Here is a 26,948-nt window from a genome sequence, read left to right as displayed (position 1 = left end):
GTTGGCTCAAGCCTAGATGTAAAACAAAAGCTCTAATAATTAATAATCTCAAAGTGGCTAATATTCAACATATTTTGAGGCTAGTCAATCATCTAAAAACTATAAAGAAACCCTAATACAAAACAACTTAACCTAGGGGCATTTGAATGCCCCTTGACCGCATTTGAATGGCTAAAATTAGTGCTATGTATGTGTGAACACTATATGGGAGTTCGAAAGCACAAACTAGAGTTTTTTTTTATTCAAAAATAAATATAAAAATGATTCAATTCAAGACAGATTGGTCATGTCCAATCCATGTCATAACCAAGAACAACAACATGTACTCGGGCCCCAAGTCATGCTCATGGTTTTTAATTGGTTCACGCAAGGTGGTTGAGCTAAACTATGAAAATTCAACTCGCCTCGAGATACGTGCACTTTATCTCATCCACCCAATAGCCAAAACACTAACCCTAGGGCTAAAAATATTTTTTGACCTGGGGGTGACATTGTGAGCTGCACGGGTGTCAGCTGGGCATGATTGCTGGCTGGTGGCAATTGGCGTCCAGTGGGTCCTTGCGGCGGCAAAGCGACGGTGGAAGCTAAAAACTGAGCTCGAGCTAGGTTTGATATAGCGACGGCCATGGCACATCGACGATGTCCACCAGCCATGATGGCTATGGTTATTGGCCATGGTCCCAGTGGAGTAAAGGCGGCAAAGATCCCCGGCAAAGCCATCTTGATATGGCTTGGCTCGGGTGATATCACCGCGAGCGTGGTCGTCGAGTTTGACCATGTGGTGATCTTCGGCAGCTGGGTGGCCACCATTGGATGGCAGTCGGCCCAAGGAAGCTGATCATGTATGTCAGTGGTCGCTAGAACACCGATTGTGAGCGGATGAGCTGTGATTTCATTGTAGTTAAAGAGACTGTTAACGGTGACCCTTCGGCCGGTGTTGGCATGAACAATAGCCATGGATCGAGTGTATGTGGTCCAAGGATGGTGCCGATAGTGGTGTCTTGGACCAAAAGTTCTCGGATCGCTACCGGTGGAAAGCTAGGTTTTTTGGCCTTAGCTTCCAATGTAGGTGGGGAGGGCAACGTTAGGGCTGGATATTTCAACTCTAACATCAAGCCTCGGAGAAAACACCCCGAAACAACAAGTAGGGAGAATGAATAAAACACTAGAGCCTTCTTTGGCATCATAGCTGTAGCGGGATAGGTCTACAAGGGTGGAGTGAGCTCCACCGTGGTCGGAGGAGGGTTGTCGTAGTTTGGATATTCTCCAAGGTTTCACCATTGCTGAAACACTCAAACCTCCAAATACACGTGTAAACCGCGTGGGTAAACTTGCATCACATGACCTGTCAGTAATATATATTCACAAGGCACATAGCAATATAAGTTCAAACCATAAATAAACTCAACCATAAGAGTTCGAATACAAGTTTCACAGGCCACAACAAGCCTTCAAGATACACATCCAAAATACAACTCTAAAGTCCTAAAATACATCGTCAATCATAATGCCCTCGTAGGGGCTCAATACAACTAATAAACATAACTGAAATAAAAAAGCAGCTACTCCTCGCTACCCGCACATGCGTCTCCTAGCTCTAAAATGATGCCACAAAGAGGTGGTGAGCACATAGCCCAGCGAGTCGAATCCATACAATCTATAACAATTAAATCACAAGTGCATATCCAATGCATGCTTATAGTTGCTAGCAATGATAATACACTTGTTTAAATGACTTACCATGTGTTCATAAATTAATGCAATCAATAAAGGCTACACGTCACTATCCTAGGACATGCCAGTTCCTAAACGTATCAGGATAAGTCCACACAGATATAAAGCTTGATACAATCTTTTATTCATACAAATCTCAATCATAGTGTTTACATGTTATGCATAGCAATAAAAGAGTAGTTTAGTCATATCATGCTCACCAAGGCATTAATCATGTTTTATCATAGCTCACCGAGTCATTCACCACACAGGGTATATATTCTCAAGAAAATCATCCATCACATAACTATCCATCATCTCATACATTAAGGGGGGATATATACACATCTAGTAGTAATGCCACCCATACATGCATGGCGACACTGCATGTAACCGGTTGTCTATGGCCATCGGACTAAGGACCCCGGTCATGAGCCATATCTTAGTTTTTCTAAATCATCACCGCCCTCAGCGGGAGAATCGGGAGCCCTCGGCTCATCAATGGATGCCCTAACCCTACGTCGTCGGGTACCGCTAGAGATATATCCCCGCCTCATAATCATGTTCTTCTATCATCATAATCTAGTTCTAACTATGCAGTATAATTACCTGAATGCCACATAGGCTCCCAACCTCAAGTGTAGGTCGCTAATAGTATAGTCATATAAGATACACTCTACCTTAGCCCTGGGCTGAGTGAGTAAGGGCATTGCCTAGTCAAAACTCAACTACTAATGATAAGTGACCTACTAATGATAGGTGGAAGTGGTGTAGTGTCTGTGAGTGTATAAGGCATGTTATAGTCATCATGATCGTCATATTCTATATTCACAATAAATTTTTATGCAAGAGTTTATCATACAAGATACATGTAGAGCATCATTACACTAATGCATATGCTAATATTCTCATAATATCATGATGAGTAAACTATCAATAACTGCACATGTCAAGATGTATTATAGTACACTAGATGCATGTACTAATACTAACATTCTTATAGTGTCATGGAAGGTATAATAACTATAACTACATTACTCTAGACTTGTATAGACTCTACTCGCCTAGGGGGTCTCCATAGTACACTAAATCTCCTCAGTTAGCCGGCTCCTCGGGAATCCCAAAATCCTCCTTATGCAGTGTCAATCCTATTAATTCACACAAGTAAGGCCATACGTAAGATTAACGAATTAATAGAATAAATTTTCTTATTAGAGAATTTATATTTAGGCGTATACATGAGTCAAGGGTTCCCTAGGGTGAGTTCTATGTCATCCTAAAATTCACACTAATTAGGTGATAATAATTTGTCTTTAGAAGAGTGGTTAGGCTAATTAATTAGGTGGAATAGAGACACGACGCTATAGGGTCCAAATGGCCCCAAATGCGCTAGGCTGGGGGTATTGGGTTGGGCTCAAACCTAACCCAATAAGGCAAGGGAGGCTTTGGTGGGCTAAGGTGGGCTGGGGGTCCAACCACAGCCCACCAAGGTTGGATTGGTGGGCTGTAGTCTACAGCCCACCTAAACATTTGGGTTAGTGGGCTGTGGTCTGCAGCCCACTAAAGGGTTGGGTTGGTGGGCTGCGACCTGCAGCCCACCCAAGTCTGGGTTGGTGGGCTGCGGCCTATAGCCCACCAACACTTATCCCCCCCCATCTCCTTCGAGGAAGGGAGACAGAGGGGACAAGAAGCGAGGGCCTGGTGCTGTCGGTGGCCCATGCCGCCGGCAGTCCGCCCCCGAGGAGTCATTGCCGAGGGGGGGAAAGGCTGGTCGGAGGGAAGGGAAGGGAATGAGGAGAAGGTCCCGGCTCATCTCAACAGCGGCAGGCATAACCCACACCGCGGAGGAGTCATCGCCCATCCTCCCCGCCTCTGGGGAGCGAGAGTAGCTCGCCCCACGGCCGAGGTGACCGACGGGGCAGCGAGGCGCGCTCAATAGCCAGTGGCCATGGATGTCCCTCCTCCCAACTCTAAGGCCCGAAGCCCGACTAGAGAGCCCCTTCCACTGGAGCTCTCAGACCAGCGGCTGGATGCGGGGTCGTCGGCCACCGAGGACGATGGTGAGGGTACTAAATTATAGGGGTTAGGGGCTTACCACGGTTCGTACACTTGGCTTTGTCGGTCGTCGGCTCCGAGGCTTCGTTAGCTCCGGCGTCGGCAACCTGAGAGAAAGGAGAGGGAAAGAGAGGGATGGTGCGGTGGGGGGGGGGGGGGGGAAAGGAAATAATGGAGGTGGGGATGGTGGCGTGCACGGCAAGGGAAGAGGAGGAAGAAGAAGAAGAAGAAGAAGAAGAAGAAGAAGAAGGACGGGGTGGTAGTGGTGCTGGGACGCACGCACGCGCGTGTGCGTGGGTCCCTCCCCTATTTTTTTTATATTTTGTGGTGTTACAATTGCTGATTCTTGAAGGTGGAGACAACGTCTATTTTTGTAGTGGTCAATGGTAGTGGCGGCACAGGGGGGCTATAGAGCTGGCAATGACTCCTTAGCGGCTGGAAGTGGTGCTTTGGCAGCGGTTTGGTTCGGCTCTTCTCTTCCATTGCAAGTTGAAAATAATGGTCATGAGAAGGCCAATTCTGTCATGGTCGATGGTGCTGGCAACACGAGGTAGTGCTGTCTAGCCTAGATAGCTGCTGTCATAGCAAGAAGAGCCTTTTTGATTCTCTCGGCGCTCTCAACGGCTCTCTTCTTGTATTTGTTTATCTTCTTTATGGATTCACGTATCACCGGCGCCCACGTCAGTGGCTCATCATCGGCAATGTTTTGAAGGTGGTGGTGGTGCCATAAGTCCTAGTTGGTATGGAGATGACAGCAATCTCCCTCGGATTTGTCTTAGATCGCGTGCTCACCAATAGTCGAGGAATAGTAACTTCGATACCAAAGTTATGAAGCAGAGATGGACTAATCTAGACCTAAGAAAATTATGATATTCTTATAGGTGATAGCCTCATGAGTGAGGATTCTAGTGACTTTCATTACACATAAATCTAATGTCAGAGTGAAAATTTAAAAATAAAATAGTGTAAAAAGGTTATAATAGGATAGAAGTGAAAATATCCAACATTATGGTGGTCGTCGAAGTATGGCGGGCAGCTAAGGGTTGTGGTGGGTTGCCATATAGTAGGGTGGACCATGATTGAGAGTTGTGGCTAGGGTTTGATAGCTTGGAAGGTTTCTACGATTATGATATACTCCTAACAAGATTAAGATTATATAATGGTTGTGATAAAATAATAAATATGAGATAATAAAAATAATTAAACTCAATTCTCCTTCGATAATAATAATCATCTCATGACCACTCCTATTTATAGGAGTAGAGTCCTAGCCGGTCGAATTCACATGCGAGTTATCTATTTTATTATAGTTTAGAAATAATAAATAAATATAACTAAATAATTTGATTCTGCTCAAATTGACTCAACATATTTTTCTTACTTAACTCACATCGTCGAATCGTATCAAAACATGATCCATATAATAGGCACAAAATTAATCCCAAACTGAGGTTGATCATGAGCATGCTCGATAAAGCTAGATAATAAACATTCAATATTTTGTAATATATAAAATATATGACTAATATGAAATTTTAGTTTAAAATCTGAAGGCTCATAATATTACTTTATTAGTTCTTATATCTTCACCATTACATCAAGCCTTTGATACGATTCGGACTTCACCGAAGTTATCTCGAGCGTGGATTTATTTTATGAGTGTCTTTATTCTTGTTCTAGTGTTTTGATCAGAGAAAAATAAGTTTTCTGTAGGTCGCGTTCGAGCGTGGGTGGGTGCGTTTGAACGCGCTTGCGAAACATCTGCATCAGGTTTGCAAAAATAGAGAATGTGAAATATGCGTTCGAATGCGATCGGGCGCGTTCGAACGCCTACATTAGGTTCACATCGATAGAGAATGCTTTTTGTGCATTTGAATGCGGTCGACAAAAATCCACTGTTTATAGGGTTAATAATTGCTATTTTTGAATTGTTTGGTTAGCCTCTAAAGGTGTGGATTGCAACCAAGGAGTCATTATTGAATGAATTGAGTTTTGCCCTAATCTTCTTCTTCTTCCATCTCGTTCCCTTATCCCCAACATCGTCACTTCTAGCCTCCCTCGACCGACCACTCACCCCTAGTTCCTTAGGGTAGCCTACTTCTCCCCCTTCTTCAAATCTATCTACCCTTGCCTTAACCCTTCCATCATCCATAACCCTTCCACCACCACTTACCCACCAGTGCCACCCCGTTACCACCGGTCCACCACCATCCATCATCACCTTGGATCTTGTGTCTCCATCCATGAATCTATTGACGGACTCCCTAATGTTCATCTACTTATCTAACGATATCTTCAGATACCACCGTCCGATTACCCTAAAGCTAGATTCATTGGAAATCTCTTTTCCAGGGCTACAACATATCAAAGTTTCATGTCGATCCAATAGCTAGAACTTCCAAAATACTCTTCCAAAGTTCCATGCTAGATCTTGCCCAAATCTGAAAATGGGATAGATCTAACCTTAGCCCAAGGGGAGATCGTATCATGGGTAGTATCAGAGCTACCATTTCTCGGACACGCACTTCTCATGGCGACCACCAGAGCCATGGCTGAACAGTGAAACGAGGAGGAAGAAATCTCCCCAATAGAGGAGGGGGAGACGGCTGCGGGAACTTTCACCCACAGAACCGCCCGACAAAATTTGAATACGGAAGAGCCTAGCGTTCAAGCCATGATTGGTCTCTTTCTGAAAAGATGGCCATCAACAATCAAATGATGATGGAGATGATGCGAGAAATATGAGCAACAGGAGAAGCTATGGTGATCGAAATTGCACCAACGACCCCTCGACGCGAGTCTACCACCATGAACCCGCCACCACCGGTTCAGAATCTGCACCAGCAAGAACCTCTGCTGCCACAACTCCATGGGCAGAGACAAGTAAGGACGGTTCCACCAGGCCAAGTTGCAGGTGAGCCCGTCCAATGAGCAAACCTAAATGGAGATCTAGATCCTTGGGCGGGGCAATACAAATCAGAACTGCATCGAGTTATCCAAAACCGATGGAGGGATCATTAACCATTCATGGTGCATCCTCCTCAGGTTAGATAAGGAGTTGGATATGATCCAGACCGAGACAACAATATCTGTGGATGAACCGTGCATCTCGAATTTCCCAAGTTCAAAGGTGGTGACCCGATCGATTGGTTGTACAGGGCAAAACAATTCTTCATGTACAGAGGTACAGCGGAAGAATATAAGGTAACACTTGCAAGCTTCCACCTTGAAGATTCGAAGCGTCGGAGTATGAAGACTTTGATGCTCTCCTCTCAAAGTTGGTGAAAGGACCACGATTGGAGCATACCAAGAAGAATTTGAGAGGATAAGTAGCCGTTGTCAATCCCCATGGACTGATCAACTTCGCAACACCTTCATCTCCGGGCTACTGTGGGGCTACGTACAAGCCGACGTGAGGGCTTTAAGGCCTAGAACCTTAAAGGAGGCCTTCGATGATGCAGTACTAATAGAAGATAAGCATCAAGCAATGAAGATATACCTCAAACAGAACTGGACAAGCCAAGAAAGCTGCAATCCGTTCAGCCTACCATAGCGGCAGGAAATGCTGCCGGCGTACCAAGAGCCGCTGTTGCAATGGTGCCTCCTTGAGCACCCATGAAGCCCTCCCATGATGTGAAGTATGCACCTAGAGGTCGAGGTCGAGCACTCACACCTGCTCAAGTGGAGGAATGAAGAGCCAAAGGCCTATGCTTTCGCTGTGATGAGAAGTTTGTACCTAGACATCGCTGCGCTAAATCGATGGGATTGGTGATTTTAATAGATGTATTGTAGGAAGTGGAGGATGAGGTTGCAGCTGAAGATAAAGTTGTGGCTGAACAACAAGGAGTAGCGGAGGAGCAGCCCGTGGAAGACTTTATGGCCGAAATCTCTCTCCATGCCTATTCTAGGACAGCCACACCAAAGACTTTGCGGGTGAACGGTGTAGTCAAGAAAACCACAGTGAGAATCTTGATTGATATCAGGTCCACTCACAACTTCATTAACAAGAGGCTTCTTAGGAAGATTGGGCTCGAGTCAGAATCCATAGACGGGTTCGATGTGATGATCGGAGACAGCACCACATTGTGAGCAAATTTTATTTATGGAGGTGTGGAGTTGAAGGTGCAAGGCCAAACTTTCATAGTGGATCTTTATCCGCTGGCCTTGCAGGGTGCCGACATCATCTTGGGAACACAATGGCTTCAAAGCTTAGGGCCTGTAACATTTGATTTTATAAACCTCACGCTTATATTTCGAAAGAATGGTCGGAGAGTGCTGCTGGATGGAAATCAACCGCGGTAATGGCCGGCGTTGCAACTACTGTTGGGACTTCCATGTGCAGGGGACTTAGCTCTACTCTTGCAAATGGCTATTATTGAACCAGAACATCCACCACCAAATGGAGTACCCGCTGACATGAAGGAGCTGTTGTAGGAATTCAGCGACCTCTTCAAGGAGCCCCGAGGACAACTGCCGACCCGTCGGCATGAGCACCAAATTCAGATCATTTCATGGGCTGAACTAGCAAATGTTCGACCATATCGGTACCCATATGTCCAGAAAGAGGAGATCAGCAAATTGATGGTCGAGATGCTAGAGCAAGGGATCATCCAGCCTAGTAGGAGTGCCTACTCATCACTAGTGCTATTAGTTCAAAAGAAAGACAGGAGTTGGCTGTTTTGCATCAACTACCGAGCCTTGAATGTGATTACCTTCAAAGACCGGTACCCAATACCGGTGATCGAGGAGCTACTGGACAAATTTATATGATCACTGCCCTGCTGACCTCCTTACTCAGAAAAGGAGGGTTTCAATAGACGAGCAAGGCGACGGAGGTTTTTGAAGCATTGAAGACAACCATGTCTACCACACCGATTTTGGCTTTACCGGATTTCAGCAAGCCCTTTATGGTAGAATGTGATGCCTTAGGTGAGGTCATGATGGGTTCTACGATACCAAAAGATAGGCTCTAAAACAATGATAAGGCTACAGAACGATTCCTTCAAGATTTGAATTTATTGCAAGAAGCAGTCCCGCGCAACGAGGGCAAATATTTATCAAATATTCTTTCGTAGTTATAAAATTATGAAACTAATTGGAATCGATTCGTAACTCCCTGATCTACGTTTGTTGTATTTATGCCCTTTGCGGATTCAAATTACAACTAGGATGAAAGTATGATTTAGTGCGGATGATGGTGGTGGTGATGGGTGGAGTGGAAGTTAGGGTTATGGATGAAAATGGAGATGAAGGTGGATGGTTGATGTTGTTTAAGGAATAAAGACGAAGGGAAGAAATGGTCGAGATCCCAAAGAAGAGGGAGGAGTCAACAAACGAGGGAGATTAGAAGTTAGGGGAGACCTTGCCAACGGTAGAGGTGGTAGGTTGGTGAAGAGGGAGGAGAGAGATTATAATAGAGAGAATAGAGAGAAGATAGGAGGCAAGAAATTAATAATCTAATAGCATAATAATTTTGGCTGCCATCCACACCTTTATAGAGGCTAGCCAACAAGCCCTAATAACAATAACTACCCCTAATCCTAGTGCAATCCCGCCGATCGCGTTCGAACGCACCGGATTGCGTTCGAACGCACAAAAGGCATTCTCTGTATGTGCGAATGCGGTGCAGGCGTTTGAACGCGCATTTCGTGTTCTCTATATTTGTGAATCTAATGTAGGCGTTCACAAGGGCATTCGAACATGACCCCTTCTGCGTTCGAACGTGACCTACAGAAATTTTATTTTAATAAAAATAAATAACTAATGCGATAAGAAAAGACTCTAACAAGGTGTATCAGGGCATTGGAGCTGTTTTGATGCAGGAGGGCAGGCTCATGGCATATATGAGCAAGGCATTATCGAACTAATCACGATAGTTATCCATCTACGAGCGTGAAATGCTAGCAATTCTGCACGCCGTCACCAAATGGTGACCTTACTTGATTGGCCGACGATTTACTATCCCCTCGGACCAGCGTAGCTTACCTTACTTCATAGAACAACGTGTACACACCACGGCACAACAACGGTGGGTCACGAAACTCCTTGGGTATAATTACGAGTTATTTTACAAAAAGGGAATCGAGAACTGAGCTACCGACGTCCTTTCGCGCCAATTGGACACAAGTGAGCTCGCTTCCTTTTTAGCGCCAACCTCTCCTCTATTTTAGATCTATGGGGAGCCAGTGTAGAGGATCGAGTCATGGAGGAGCTCGAGTCATAGTTCAATGATCACTTCCCCAATTTCACACCTTGAGGACTAGATTGCGGAAGCGTGGTGGATTGATACGATTCGAACTTCACCGATATCGTCTTGAGCATTGATTTATTTTATGAGTGTCTTTTATTCTTATTCTACTGTTTTGATCAGGAGAAAATAAGTTTTCTGTAGGTCGCGTTCGAACGTAGGTGGGTGCGTTCGAATGTGCTTGCAAACACCTACATCAGGTTCGCAAAAATAGAGAATGTGAAATGTGCGTTCGAACGCTTGCATTTGAATGCCTGCATCAGGTTCATATCGACAGATAACACTTTTTGTTCGTTCGAACACGGTCGGCGAAAATCTACTATTTTTAGGGTTAATAATTGCCATTTCTGAATTATTTGGTTAGCCTCTAAACGCGTGAATGGCAACCAAGGAGTCATTATTGAATGAATTGAGTTTTGCTCTAATATTCTTCTTCTTCTTCTTCTTCTTCTTCTTTTTCTTCTTCTTCTTCTCTCTCATTCCCTCATCCCCCGGCTCCGCCGCTTCTAGCCTCCCTCGACCGGCCACTCACCCTAGTCCCTTAGGAGTAGCCCACTTCTCACCCTTCTTCAAATCTATCTACCCTTGCCCTAACACTTCCATCATCCATAACCCTTCCACCACCACTTATCCACCAGTGCCACCCCATTACCGCCGGTCCACCACCATCCATCATCACCTCATATCTCGTGCCTCCATCCACGAATCTGTTGACGGACTCCCTGGTATTTGTCTACTTATCTGACAATATCTTCAGATCCCGCTGTCCAATTTCCCTAAAACTATATTCGTTGGAAAGCTATTTTCCAGGGCTACAACATATCAAATTTTCTAATTGATTCGACGGCTAGAACTTCTGGAATCTTTTTCGAAAGTTTCATGCCAGATCTTGCCTAGATCTAAAAATGGGATAGATCTAACTTTAGCCCAATGGGAGATCGTATCAATCTTAAATTCAAGCTTAATGATGCTTGATTTAGGTTGAATTAATTGACTTTGAAATTGCTTATTGATCTGCCTGTTTAGGCTTGCTCGAGACCGGATCGAATAAAGACTTGAAATTAATTTCACTTCAAATTTTGATCAAAGTTTGCTAGATTGATCTCAGCTCTACTACAACTCTACCAGCAATTAGACCAACAATTAGGGGTCTTTTCCAATTTAATTATATTTAGTTTTTTTATTTAGCATATAAAACTGTGTATATGTTTTTTTATAAATGAGCACATTTTGTTATATAGAATGCACATAATTTATATTTGCAATGCACATTAGAATTTATTATTTAAAATTTAAAAATTTAATGTAATTAAATTGCAAAAGAACGGGCAATTTAGTGTGGGATTGCATTGGCACGTCCAACGCATACAGCCGAGGCAGCGGCAGGCAAGCTCAATCTATAAAACTTTAAATAGTCTTGATAAGAGTCATTAACTCGTAATAAGACACGGAATAAATGATAGGCCGTTGACTTTGATCATCAAATGGGGACAGCTCACGCTGAGCCAGCCTAGCTCTGATGTGTTGGAGGTAGACCAAAGTATGCATTTCCTCTCGACCTGAAACTGCGTTTATATAGCTTGGATGCCTTCTTCTTCTATGCCCAAATTTCCTTCCGTATCTTCATCTCTCATTCTCTCATAAGCTCCTCATTTATTATTAACGTTTTCACGGCAATGGCGGACAGCATCTTGGCAATTGTACCATGCATATATTCATGCATCAATTCCACCGGATTGCCGGGCTGCCTACGTGGAGAGGCCTCCACTTTTTTCTCTCTCGAAGAGAATTGGAAAGTTTTGCAAGAGAAAATTAAGGAGTTGCGAATTCTGCGGGACCAAGTCGAGAAAAATGTCAAGAAGGAGACTGACCAGGGGAACAAGTGCGATCCTTGTGTCGAAATGTGGCAGAATAAGGTTAAAGACCACAAGGAGTACACCAAAGAAGATTACAACCAATTGTATAGATGCCAAGACCTATGCAATTGCACTCCGAATCTTGGCCGTCGATGCTCGCATGGAAAGCGGATCGCCAAGAAAATTCAATATGTAACAAATCTAATTGAGGAAGGAAACAAATTCAATGTCTTTGGCTGCAAGCAACCTGATTCGGTCGTAGGCAAGCCCCAGGCGCGGACCTTCGGCATGGAACCGCAGAAGATTCAACTCTTCAAGTATTTCGAAGACCCGGAAAAACGCATCATCGGTATTTGGGGACAAGGCGGCGCCGGGAAAACAACTTTACTCAATCGCTTCAATAACGAGCTCAAGAAAGAGAATGGTGACCTCCATGTGGTGATCATGATCGAGGTGTCCAACTTCACGACGTTAAAAGTAGTGGACATCCAGAGGGTCATCACAGACCGGCTAGGCCTACAATGGTCTGGCACCGAGGAAGAAGACACACGAGCCAAGATATTGGTCAAAGCGTTGAAGAGTAGGAATTTTGTGATCATGCTCGATGATGTCTGGGATGCATTCAAAGTGGAGAACGTTGGGATCCCTGTCCCCGACGAACAGAGCAACAGCAAGTTAATCGTGACGTCGCGGGACAAGAATGTGTGCATACACATGGGTGCCCAACGAAGTTTGATCCAGATGGAACATTTAAGTTGGATGGCTGCATGGGAGTTGTTCCAGGAAAATTTGACCCTTGACGCTATCAATGCCATTAACTCCTCTGATCATATTAAAAAATTAGCCATGGGAATTGCTCGAAACTGCGGTGGCCTGCCCCTTGCTCTCAATCTTATCGGGAAGGCCGTGGCCGGGTTGAAGGAACCTGAGGAATGGAGGTACGCCTTGAAGGAAACCAGGACTGATCTGGTGGAATTTGCCGGTGGAAAGGGGTTGTTCAATGGCCTGGTTTATAGCTACAATAAGCTCAAGCCTGAGCAGAAGCAGTGCCTCCTCTATTGCACCCTCTTCCCAGGGAACGGCTCGATCAAGAAGCACCAGCTTGTGCACTACTGGATGGCCGAAGGTCTCATTAATGATCCTGACCAAGGCTACTACATAATAGGTCATCTGGTTTCTGCTTGCTTGTTGCAGTGTAACGACTCCTATTCGGAGGTCAAAATGCATCACATAGTCAGGGAATTTGGCTTGGTGGAGGCGACCAAGAGGGGCAAGTTTCTTGTGCAAGCAGGCATGGGCCTGGTGGAGGCACCTGGGAGCGAAGTCTGGAATGAAGCTGCCACAAGGATATCCCTCATGTCCAATAATCTCAAGGACCTGCCGATCCCACCCAGGTGCGAGAGTCTCCTAACCTTGCTGCTCCAGAATAATACAAACTTAGCAAGACTAGATTCGAACTTCTTTAGACGCATGCAATGCCTCAGGGTCCTAGATCTTTCCTATACTGATATTACCGAGCTCGAGGGGTGCGACGGGTTAGTTGAATTACAGCATCTTAACTTATGCCACACGCGCATCAAAAAACTTCACGACTTTTCGAATCTGAAGAAACTTCGGCATCTGGATTTGAGCATAACCTGGTGTCTTGAGGACACTTATGATAATTGTTCAAAGCTGCTCAATCTAGTAGTGTTGAACCTTTTCCGGAGTAGCTGCGGAATTCGTGATGTGGATGACCTGAATATAGACATATTGGAAAAGCTTGAATTTCTTGGAATCGCCATACATGCATATGATGTTCTCAAAAAGTTGAACGAGAAGCATCGCTTGGCAAAAGCAACCCGTCTCCTGAGCCTGAAGTACTGCGAAGGAATGAAATTTGTCAAAATTTCAGACTTCAAGGAAATGGTTAATCTCGAAGAACTCTACATCGAATCCTGCAACGACTTGAAGCAGTTGACTGCTGACAACGTGGAGCAAAGAAATTCTTGTCTGAGGGTGCTCACCCTGGCTGTTCTTTCCAACCTGGATACTATCTTGGTAGGGCCGGAACCCGGGAATTTCCAAAACCTTTGCGATATTACTATCTCAGAGTGCCATAAATTAGATAATGTCACCTGGGTTAAACGACTCAAATCCCTTGAAAGACTTATAATATTACAGTGTGATGGTATGGTGCAAGTTGTGAACGAGACGCAGAATAACACGCCATCTACGAGTACACTGCAGCCGAATCGTGATAATGAGATACAAGTGATAGACCAAGAGGCATTTCCGAAATTGAGATCTATAATTCTTACTGGTCTAAATAGATTGGAGAGCATATGTAGTACCAGATATTTCTGCTGTCTCAGGAGCATCACGGTAGAAGCCTGTCCAAAATTGAGAAGACTCCCAGTGGGCGAGAACAACACGATTGCCAAACTCGAACAGATATGTGGCTCAAGAGAATGGTGGGAGAAATTAATATGGGAAGGGACGAAAATTAAGGAAGAACTGGATAAGCGCTTCCTCCCAATTTAAGGGGGAGAAGTCATTACTAGCGGTTGCATAATTTAGACCGTCGGGCGGTTGAAAAGCAAATGTCGTTATCACATACATGGAGAGTCTTCTGTAGAATTAAAATACAAGATCTAGTCTTATGAGAATTTCAATGTGAAACAAAGTTGATAACTGATCGAGAAATTTTCTCTTTTCTGTTCATGATCTATATTCGTTGATGCATTTTATTACTTGTAATCTCTATAAAAGGCATCCATGTAATGTCATCAAATTAATCAATAAAAACAGCCTCCACAAACATGTCTACAGGTTTTTTTTTTTCATTGTATCAGAACAACTAGTAGAGATCAACTTCATTTCTATCTAGTCTACCTAGCGGTGAAAACGGATTGGATAGCGCTTAACTCACATCTGGATCCAAATTTTTTATCCTAATATGAATATTGGACAGATAGAAAAATTTAAAGCCATATTCTAACTTAATAGATACGGATAATTTTCAGATAAAGGTTTATATCTTGAATGGATATTGATCAAATTTTAAATAAATTATAATATTTTATTTATGAACAATTAACACAAAAATATTAAGAATTTGAAAATAAATTTCTCGCATGTCAAATACATATAAAATTAGTAAAATTAATCTCTACAAACAATATATAACACATTATTAGTAACAATATCAATATTTACTATTTAAATAAACAAACTAAAAATTATAAATCATTCAAAAAATATATGGAAAAACAGATATACGATATCCATATCCGAATTCAAAAATTATATCTAATCCATATCCAAATCCATATCCAAATTTTTTTCAAAAATCCCATCTTGTATTCGAAACCATATCCGGATAAGATAGAAATTTTTTATCCGAATCTTATCCAAATTGGGCTGGGTAGCGGGTCGAGTCGATTAATCCAAACATTCAAACTAGTTCCTAAAAATATTTAATTAAGAGACAACTAAAATATGAAACATAAGGGCACAAGCAAATACAACAATTTAACGTGGAAAAACTCCTCAACTAAGGATCTCTTTTATGAAATCAAACCAAACATTATAAAAGTTACAGGTACAAAATACTTTAATTTAATTATTATTACTCATAATTATCTTGATAGTGTTTTGCTTAACTCCCATCTATGCACCATTTCTCATGCTTGGTATCTGACCTTGATAACCCTTAAGGTTGTAGGCTTGCTTTTATAACCCTTGAAGCAATGTATAATGAAATCTTTAATATCGTGGAACTCCAACAATATGAAATATTAATCACCCCAACTCCTTTGAATGGTCTCTAAGGAGATTTGTTGGCCTCTAAGAGTGATGTCTTTTTCTTCAAGACTCTCCCTTTTATAGCTCCAAAAAAGATAGGCTTCTCACACCCCAATCTAGACTGAAAAAATAAACTTTTCCCAACATGTTTGAATAGGTTCAAACAAACCCATTAAAAATTGCTTCGAATGACTTCTAAAGCTCTCGGGCAAATCTTGTTCAAAGTTTGCTTGAAGATTTTGAACAGTCGAAGTTTGTTCAAATAATTTCGAGCAAATTACTCAACTTTCTTTTTTCCTAAAGCTCTCGAACAAGACTTGTTCGAACAATTTGGAACAATCGAAGTTTGTTTGAACAAACTTCGAACAAATCACTCAACCTCTTCTCTTGAAAATCTTTTGGAGTTCTCAAGCAAGTTTCATTCAAAGTTGTTTGAATAAAATTCGAACAAGCTTCAAACATACTTCAATCTTTGACGTACCAGCTCCATTTATCTTCCAAATTTTATAGAACAGTATGACACAACTCATATAGTAAATGCTAGATAAAGTATATTACGAGTAACTTTGTTTTCTCATCAATTTGCCAATTACAAAACTTAACATTCCCATTTTTTTAACACCATCCAATCTATTGCTCTCAAACTTGGGCGAGACAACTATTTGACATCCAACCTGTCACGACCCAAAATAGGAATCATGACCGGCCATGCATCTCAATATGCTTGAGATGCACAAAGCCTTATTAATACTCTCTAAAGTGTACGATGGCACAAAAAAAAATATAATAATTTAAATGAGAATGTGCTTTATTAAATTTTATAACTAATTGTAATAAAAATATAAAACAATGTTAATGTTTTTGAGTCTCTAAACTAAATAAATAAAATGTCTAATCTAAAGCATAGAATCAAAAGAGCGGAAAGGTAAATAGGTGAATCCTAAGTGGAGGTGAAGTCCGGGTACATCTCGCTCAGTCGCCCCGCTGACTATTACCTGAAATAAATACAAAAATAATAGAACCCATAAGCCAACAACTATAGCTCAGTGAGTGGAATCCACTCACTAACCAAATAAATTTTAATTCATATTAATGCTGAATAAATTAAACTAAAAGCAACAATATCCATCACAATATGCAATAGGCATGCTCTCTAAATAATAACAATGATAACAATAGAGAGAGATGTTACAACTTGTAACCTTGCAGGTTTTCAACATATTAACATCTTTTGATATTTATACTGTCATATGTCTCAATGGGTCTAAACCCTATGGATCCACATCAACTAGAAGTCACCTCGAGATGACGCTCGGGACTTTTCTTCATAGCTGATCCGGTTAGGGTCATCAGAGGGTATCATCCTATGATTAACACACTTTGTCTTTTCCTCTAACCGTTGAAAGAAGTTAGAGTCACCTATAAATTTTTCTCATTCATCCTAGGACTATTCCCTAACCCCGCCAAAGTCACCTAAGAAAGTCACCGCAGTGATCTAATTTAGGACTTTCCCCTGGACTTCCAAATAGACTTGAGTCACCACGAAAAATCGCAACCGATTTATACCGGGACTGTTCTCTAAGTCACATCAATACTAGTCTCATTTTTCTTTTCACAAATTTCAATATTTGCACGAAGTATGGTGATGCACTGAATATAATAATTAAATGCACACAGAAAATAAAACAATTAAATTTTTGCACGTACGGATGAAATAAATAGATTTGCACACAGAATTTACAGCAATTTAATTTTTACACATAAGGGTGAAATAAATAATTTGCACACAGAAAATTTACATGGTCTGACAAAAATACGAAATACAATAAAATAAACATGTGAGTGAACCCACTCACCTGAGTCTAGGCAAGACAACCGAAATCTCAAATCTCTAGCTCACGTACTAGAAATCACCACCTTAAATAATAAATAATATTCAAAATTTTAATTTGAATAATATCAATATTTCTAAAATTTAAAAAAATAAATAAAACTAAAAGAAAAACTAAAATGGGTTTAACCCACCCATTGGATTGGGCTGGGCTTCGCCGGCCCTGACCCATTCCAAAAATAAGGCTAATCGGGCTGGGCCAAAGCCCAGCCAAAAGAAACTAATCTGGCTGGGCCAAGGCCCAGCCAAGAAAATGGATTGGGCTGCGGTTTAGCCCGCAGCCCATCTAATTTAATTGGTTCGGGTCGGGTCTGTGGATCCAAAATCCAAACCCGAACCCGAACCCAATCCGAATTTAAAAGAAAAGGGGGTTGGCTCGGGTTAAACCCGAGCCCAACCCATCCCTTCTCTCTTCTCGCGTCCGACACGAGGAAGGGAGAAAGCTAGAGAGAGTGGTCGCCGGTGACTCCGCTGGCGGCGGGTCACGACCGGCTCCCTCTCTCTCTCTCTTTCTCTCTCTCTCTCTCTTTCTCTCTCTCTCTCTCTTTCTCTCTCTCTCTCTTTCTCTCTCTCTCTCTCTCTCTCCCTCTCTCTCTCTCTCTCTCTCTCTCTCTCTCCCTCTCTCGTGGTGGAGGAGAACCCACTCACCGACGGCCGACGCCGAGGCCGACGTCGATTGGAGCCACGAGGGCTCCCTAGAAGATATCGCCGACACCGGGCTTGGAGCACAAAGCTTCCGGTGACGATGCCATTGCGACCCGAAGCCGCTGGCTGGCCTGATTTGCCGAAGAAGCCGAGAACCCCAATTTTAGGTATTTTTGATTTACCCTTTTAAATTTAAATTAAACTAGAGGAATAAGAGAGGGCTCACTAGGGAGGAGTGTGGTGGTCCCAATTTCCTCCGGCGATGCTTCGGCGATCCGATCCCACAGCGATGACTCCGACGGTGAGAAAAGAAAGAAAACGGTGGAAGAGAAGAAGGCTTGGGGGAGGGGGTTGAGGAGAGAGAGAGGATTAGGGTTTAATTTATAGATTAGAAGAGGATTAAATCTAATCCGATTCAGATTAGAGGAAATCCCCCCTTATCAGCGCCTCGTCGCGTGCTGGAGAGGGAGAGGGGAGGGGCTGCTTGTGCAGAGCACGTGAACCCTCCTCTCTCAACCCCTAATTTTTTTTTTGTTTCTGGTTCTGACACAACCCCTCTCGCTCCACTAGTACCACCAATAGATAGGCTTGTCCCAGCTTCTTGTACTCAGCTCGCTACTCGCAAAGGCTATCTCTCTACCTTAGAGCATTTCCATAACATCCAGAAACTTTCGGATGAAATCGGTATCATTGATCAACCTCTCAAAGATGATGAGATTGTATCCTTCGTTCTTTTTGGTCTTCAACAATTACTATGACTCAATCATCACTATGGTATTACCTAGACTAGAACGAATCTCTCTTGAAGAAATATATAGTCTTCTTCTCAAAGCAGAGTCCAGAAACAATCACAATAGTCAACCATTCAATATCAATGGTGATTCTACCAATGTAGCAAACAAGAAACCCAACTCCAATCGTGGCTGTGAAAAGAAATAACTATGGATCACGGGGGCTAGGTGATTGCCGCAACTTCCACAAAAATCAACAAAACAAAAGTAAATAATATATGGTATCCCAACATCGGAGCAACACACCTCCTCTTTTATGATATGAGTAATTTGAATCTTCAAAATGAAGAATACACTAATACTGATAAGATTCAAGTACGAAATTAGGCAAGTCTAGAAGCTCATATTGGCTCCTCTTCTATTTACACAACTTCCAAATCTTTTATTCTCTCTAATATTTTGTTAGCCCTAGATATTCAAAAGAATCACTTGTCCATTAAAAAATTCACTCAACTCTTCTTTTAATTTCATAAATTTTATTTTGTTGTCAAGTATTACTTGGGAACATCCTTCATCCTTCATAATGGTGGATTGATGCGAACCAAGTCGGTGAGGGTGACTTCAGTGCACTGATGAAGGGCTTATGGAGGGGTCCAATTAGATTTTCTTGTTGTATATTATTTCGGTTGATTTCATATTGAACTAGTGTAATGTTAACTCGGTTTGCCTCCATATAAGTATAGAGAGCAACCATAATTTGGAGATCATCAATTGTTGAGCATACCTAGTCATCTTTGAAAAACCCCTAGACACAAGTATGTATCTAAATACTAGGTAATGATATCACTCGTTCGCTTAAGTAAAAGTTCGTAGAAATATTAGGAACGAAAGCAGAGATGAACGCCAAGATTTTAACGTGGAAAAATCCAAACGGAAAAAAACCACGAATCCAAACTTGGATTAAAAACCAATCACTAGAATAGTAGCAGTTACAAGACTGACTCACAAAATAACCCGTCGATCCAAACGACTTTGTTCCTCTCAGTCTTGCTTGCTAGAACCCACGATTCACCACTTCTCATGATTGAAGTCCAATCTCAGTAACCCTCGAGATTGATCTTTCGTCTAGATCGCCCTTAAGACGAAAGATTAACTTTTGTAGATGAGTGGAACCTTGATAGTTGAAGAACCGATATAGCCTCAAGAAGTCTCCTACAATAATGCTTCTTCAACCACCCTCGAGATAGGGCATCATAATCCTTATATATGATCTCCAAGATAGAGCCAAATCTAAGTCTTATCCGTACTCACGAAAGTTCAATTTTATCAAACTTCGTTGGTGCGTTCGAACGCGGCCCGGGTGCGTTCAAACGGCATGACTTGAACTCAGGTGCGTTCGAACGGGCCCGAGTGCGTTCGAACGCGACAACTTGAATTCTTTAGGTTGCGTTCGAATGCGTTTGTGAACGCAGCTCTCGGTTTATGTGAACGCAGTACCCGCGTTCGAATGCGTTTGTGAACGTGGCTCTCTGTCTGTGTGAATGCAGTACCTGCGTTCGAACGCATTTGTGAACGCGGTGTGAACTCGACGGCTTTTCTCCAATAATCTTACAATTCTTCAAACCAGAGATATTCTAGACTTGTGTAAAGCTCATATACATAAAAAAATACACTTAGAATATATTGTACACAATTGCCAACAAATAAAAACCTAACAATCTCCCCCTTTGGCAATTTGTGACAAAACACCTAGGTTACAAGATATTACATAGACTTCAAATTGAGCAATCAACAAGACTAGAATATTTTGCACATCAATCCCTGCAAATAAACATATACCAATCCAAGATCAAGTGAAAATAACTTGAAATGAATAAACAATCCAAACACAAGTTATCAATGGAGCATAAGTTCAAAAGTACTTAAACAGACAAAGTTTACAATTTCTCCAAGCAAAGTTATAAGCAAGATTAGAAAGACAGAAAGACTCTAATAAACTCCCCCTATTGCCATGCTCCCCCTACACACCTAGACACCTAGACACTCTCCCCCTTTTTGCCACAAATGCCAAAGACTAGGAACTCGGAGGAAACTGACGCTGAAGAATTATCAATACAGAATCAAGGACAGTCCCCTGATGAGCTTGCTCAGCTCGTAAATCATTCACTGCCGAATGGAGACCATGCACTTGAGTACTAAGCTGATCGAAACGGTCAGAGTACTGTGGTAACTTCCCCTCAGAGTGAGATGTGTCACCGTCAGAGCTATCATCAAAACTGTCGAGGTGCGAGGAGCGACCAGCGGGGGAAGAGGACTGCTTGAGAGGAGACGACTGGTCGTGAGCTTGACTCCGCTTAAGAGTAATTCGATCCAACGGTTTGTGCGAAGTAAGAGAAGGTTCCGAAGCATCCACATGCACCCCACTCTGAGTGCACAAATTTGTAATAAAGATGCCAAACGGTAACCCCTCACGAGGTGCTTCTTTTTGTGTAGCTGTGAGTATTGAATCATAGATCACCGCAGCCAAATCAACCGAGACGCCAGATAACATTGCATGAAGAAGAAATGTACGATCCAGACTAATGCTTGAATGTCGAGTCTTGGGGGTGACATTGTACAGACAAAACAGGTGAAGCATGTGAGCCACTAGTGTCAGCTTCGCATGCGGCATCATGTTCCCCTTCCAATGTTCCCCTTTGATCAGTATAGTGCCAGCATAGTCATCGACATCAGGAAGTGGAGCAGACGTGGGGTACTGGAACTCACCATCAGGAAGACGAAGTTCAGCGCGAATGACATCTGAGTCCAAGTACACAGACACCCCACGAACAGTAGAACGAATACGGCGTTCTAAAACCGTGGCATTACTAAAAAATTCCCGAACAACTTCCACATAAGCAGTTCCGCTCATCCGACACATCGATAACCATCCTCGCTCAGTAAATATCTGTTCTATCCCCAAAGTAGAAAAATCGGAAATGACCACGGGTCGTTCACAGATAACAGGACGGGTTCCAAAATTATGTTTGTATCGCCCGGCAGCCATTGAAGTAGAAAACTTTGGAGCCGAAGTAGGTGAGGAAGGCGGCCTAGGTTTCTTGGAAACTGCAGCTTTTCTAGGCATTCTTGAGAAACAAACAAGATGCAAGATTCAATATATGCCCAAAGCAAACAAAAAGATAGCAAGAAATAAAAAAAATCCAAGAAATCATGAAGGCCCTTAAATGAAATTCATCATCCACTTGAAAACGTTAAGATATTACGTTCAATCACACAAGAAACATCAAGATAGTAACTTTAACGTGATCAAAACTCGAAAACGCACGAAACCAATCAAGATCAAGAGACTTAATCGAATAAAAAATAGGAAAATTGATGGATGATCATACCTCGCAATAGTGAAGAAAAACTAAGAAATTTGGTCGAAAGATGCTAGATCCGGAGGAGAACGACCCTTTAAAAGGGTTTGTATTGAGAAATTTGATGAATAATACCAAGATCTTGAAGATTTGAGAGGGAGAAAATGAAGGGTTTCTAGGATTTGGAAGATGGAAGATGAAAACCCTTGGGTTCGGACGCAATATTTAAAGAATCCTCGAGTGCGTTCGAACGCACCAGTCTGCGCGTTCGAGCGCACCAGTCTGCGCGTTCGAGCGCACCAGTCACCGCGTTCGAACTCAAAAATTTGCGTTCGAACGCCCTTTTTTTATTTATTTTTTATTTTTTATTTTTTTAAGTAAAAAATAAAATCTAAGAAAAAATCAAAAAATCTTTTTGGAGATGCACATCTAAAGATTCAAAATACATTCAAGACATAGAATATGACAATCGAATGAAATAAGTCATACACAGATCAATCAAATCATCAAAAGCATATTATAATCAATTCTAATGCATCACTCAAAATTAAATTAATCTTGATTGATCATAACAATATACATATGCAAGGTGAGCATAGATAACATGAAACATTCTTCTTAAATAAACTTTCCTATTTAAACAATGATACAACACAGTAGTCAAACCGACTTAGTATTTAAATTTGCACATTTCGACTTATTCGTCATAACCGAACAGGAAATTTTTCCTGTATTATTTTTTATACATAAACCATATAGGTGCAATGATGGTTTTCACACATGAGTAGGTAGCCCTTTTCTTGTAGTACAAATCAAACAATGTGCGAGAATATATACACAAGTAGCAAAAATTTTATTTAATTTGCAATCAATGTACTGAGTCAAACTGGACTCTCAACAAGATGGCTTTCACACTAACTCATTGTAGCCCTTTTCATTGATCTTTTATAAACACGTTTGTGATGACTAAGCTTGAGGTCAAACTATGCAAATCAAGGTCAATAGTGAGCTATTTAAAAATAATTTCATGATGTCATGCTCACATAAGAATATACACACGTTATGGGTGCATTAATTTCAGTATAATTATCATAGAAGTCGAGAGAGTGAATAAATCAGAAATAATACAATATACTACAAGATGACAAAATTGACTATAATAACTCATAATCAAGAGAAAAATCATATTTATATGTCAAGAGTATATTATTGAATCTATGAGTGCATCAATTTTTTTTTATGACAAAAACTCTCGACAAATCTGAAACTAAAACCAAAGAAAATTTCAGAGTAAAGAAAACCTACAAAAGAAAAAAAAAACTCATAAAAATGAAACATGCAAACCAAAACAAAAAGAAAATCAATCCAAAGCACAAATTCCTAAAGAAGTACGAAGATACTCAAATCTCTGTAAATCCAACGGTTTTGTCAATAGATCACCCAACTGTTTCTCCGTCTCAACATATTCTAGTGCTATTGTTTTGTCTTCAACTAACTCGCGTATAAAATGATGTCGGACGTCAATATGTTTTGTATGCGAGTGTTGAACAGGATTTTTCGATATATTAATAGCACTCAAGTTGTCAAAATAAAGCACCATAGTATCTTGTTCAATGCCGTAATCTTTGACCATCTGTTTCATCCATAGTAACTGAGAACAACAACTTCCCGCTGCAATGTACTCGGCCTCTGCAGAAGATAAAGATATCGAGTTTTGTTTCTTACTGTGCCAAGCAACCAGATTGTTTCCAATATAAAAACATCCAACTGAGGTACTTTTTCTATCATCACATGAATCTGCCTAATCAGAATCCGTGTATCCAAATATGATAGCTCCCGAGTTATACGTAAACCATAAACCAGATACCTAAGTCAACTGTGCCACCGACATATTTTATGATACGTTTCACAGCAAACAAATGTGCCTCCTTAGGTTCAAACTGAAACCTAGCACACACACCGACACTAAATGCAATGTCAGGTCTACTAGCAATTAAGTACAAAAGACTACCAATCATGCTCCTATACAGTGTCTGATCGACACTTTTTCCTGAAATATCCTTACCTAGTTTGGTAGTTGTACTCATAGGAGTTCTAGCATGTTTTGCATTTTCTAAACCGAATTTAGTCACAAGATCCTTAGCATATTTGGTTTGAGCGATAAATATCCCTCTTTCCAATTGAGTAATTTGAAGTCCCAAAAAGAACTTCAACTCACCCATCATGCTCATCTCAAAATAACTATGCATGAGATCCGCAAACTCCTTAGCTAACGATTGACTCGTTGCCCCGAAGACAATGTCATCCACATAAATTTGTGCCACAACTAAACTCTTGTTTGACCGTCTAATGAACAATGTCTTGTCTACTCCCCCTCGAGTGAACCCCGCATCCACTAAAAAAGTGGTCAACTTCTCATACCAAGCTCTTGGAGCTTGTTTTAGCCCGTAAAGGGCCTTTTTCAATTTAAACACATGAGAAGGAAATTTTTGATCTTCGAACCCTTTCGGTTGTTCTAAATAAACATCTTCATTCAGAGTACCATTCAAGAAAGCACTTTTCACATCCATTTGAAATAATTTAAATTTTAAGTGACAAGCAATAGCAAGCAGTATACGAATAGATTCTAATCTAGCAACAGGAGCAAATGTCTCATCAAAATCTATACCCTCAACCTGAGTATATCCCTATGCTACGAGTCTAGCTTTATTTCGAACTATATTGTCGTCTTGTCTTAATTGGTTCATTTACATCTCCGATCACTTGTGACAGTGGATGATCTGATTTCACTCTGGCAGATGGTTCCGGTACGTTGCAGTCATCTTTGTTCATTTCAACTTTGTCCTCGTCCTGATTCTTAATTTCCAGATCAAGCTCCTTTCCTATTTCTTCGTCATATGTATTTGCAGAAACAAAAATAGGAGTAGCTTCAGTTAAATTAGTCGTGGATTCATCTATCATAACATTAGCAGATTCCATAACAGTAGAAGTGTCAAGATTAAATACTCTGTAGGCTCTACTATTATTCGAATACCCCAAGAAGATGCCTTCGCTACTTCTAGTGTCAAATTTAGTCAAATATTCTCGATCACGCAAGATATAACATTTACTACCAAAAACTCGAAAATATTTAACACTAGATTTCTTACCTTTCCAGATTTCATATGCAGTCATTTTTGTACCTAGTCTTAGATAAACACGATTTATCACATGTACCACTGTATTGACCGCCTCTGCCCAAAATCTTTGAGGAACCTTTTTAGCGTGAAGCATAACCCTAGCCATTTCCTGCACAACTCGATTCTTTCTTTCCATAATCCCGTTCTGTTGTGGAGTTATAGGAGCTGACAATTCATATTGAATACCAAGAGAATCGCAAAATATGGAAAAAATTTCATTTTCAAATTCTCTACCATGATCAGAACGAATCCTAACTAGGGTAATAGATTTTTCATTCTGCAATTTTAAGCATAGTGATTTAAAAACTTCAAAGGTTTCAGACTTCTTACGTAGAAAGGCAACCCAGGTATATCTGGAGTAATCATCGACCATTAAGAATATATAGTGTTTACCTCCAAGACTTTCCGTTTTTGTTGGACTCATAAAGTCCATGTGTACTAATTGGAGCACACGGTCGGTGGTAGCTGCATTTACCTTCTTGTGTGAAATCCTAGTTTGTTTTCCAATTTGACACGAACCGCACACTCTTTTTGACATTTCTTTCATCTTAGGTATTCCTCTTACCACTTCTTGTTTGGACAGAGTAAATAATTCCTTGTGATTCACATGTCCAAGATGTTGATGCCAAAAATCTACAATGTCAAAAGAGGCACTGTTATAATTCAGTTTATATGACGTTCCAACAACATAGCAATTATCAGATGTTCTAGATCCATAACATATAACCTTACCACCATGATCTAGAATAGTACAATCATTTTTGAAGAATTTTACCTCATAATCTTCATCACAAAATTGACTAATACTTAGAAGATTTGCTTTCAAGCCCTTAGCATAAAGAACATTTTCAAGAATAGGAACCCCTGGAGAATTTACCTTTCCTTTACCTATTACCTTGGATGAATTACCATCTCCGAATGTCACAACTCCCCCTTACAGCTATTGTTCAGAAAGGTCTTTGACACGTTCAAGTTCCTATTTGTACTTCTCCTCAAATTGAATTCTTTCAAGTTCGATTACCTTGAGTCGTTGATGTAGTCTAAGATTGCTTTTCTTGAGTTTAAACGACTCTAGGTACAGGTCATTATATGCTTTTTAATTTCAGATTCATCTTCTTCAGCTGGTAACATATCCTGATCATCTGTACTATCAGTATCAACAACGGAATCAACATTGAGTAGAGAAGAGGCAAAAGCAACAAAGTTTTCTTCGTCTTTTCCAGAATCATCATCAGATTCATCTGAGTCATCCCAAGTAACTTTCATAGCTTTACCCTTCTTCTTAAGGTGATTAGGGCATTCTTGTGCTATGTGTCCAAAACCAGAACATTCAAAATATCAAACTTTATTCTCAGAATTCTTATTTTTCTGTTTGACACCGTTGTTGCTCACACCTGTGTTCGAACTCGCAGTATTCTTCTTTTTCACAAATGCTTTGCTTTTCTCAAGTTTTTCAGCATTCAACTTGTTTGGCTTCCGAAAGAAT

At 41.2% G+C, this 26,948-nt stretch overlaps 1 protein-coding gene across 1 annotated transcript; it reads left to right on the top strand.

The window, feature by feature from the left end:
• Positions 1-11,691: 11,691 nt before the first annotated feature.
• LOC140797743 (disease resistance protein RPS2-like) lies at positions 11,692-14,394 on the top strand. Its single transcript, XM_073151387.1, has one exon. The coding sequence runs from the start codon at positions 11,692-11,694 to the stop codon at positions 14,392-14,394; it is 2,703 nt and encodes a 900-aa protein (XP_073007488.1).
• Positions 14,395-26,948: the final 12,554 nt, after the last annotated feature.

This window comes from Typha latifolia, chromosome 11, assembly GCF_019914945.1.
Source record: "Typha latifolia isolate L0001 chromosome 11, TyphaL0001v2, whole genome shotgun sequence".
In the NCBI taxonomy this organism is placed as follows: domain Eukaryota; kingdom Viridiplantae; phylum Streptophyta; class Magnoliopsida; order Poales; family Typhaceae; genus Typha; species Typha latifolia.
Note: the sequence above shows the minus strand (reverse complement) of the source record. Positions and strands in the feature narration are given on the sequence as shown.

Excerpts from the sequence above, each read along its gene's own strand:
- LOC140797743 (XM_073151387.1), top strand. The coding sequence starts at position 11,692 with ATGGCGGACAGCATCTTGGCAATTGTACCATGCATATATTCATGCATC.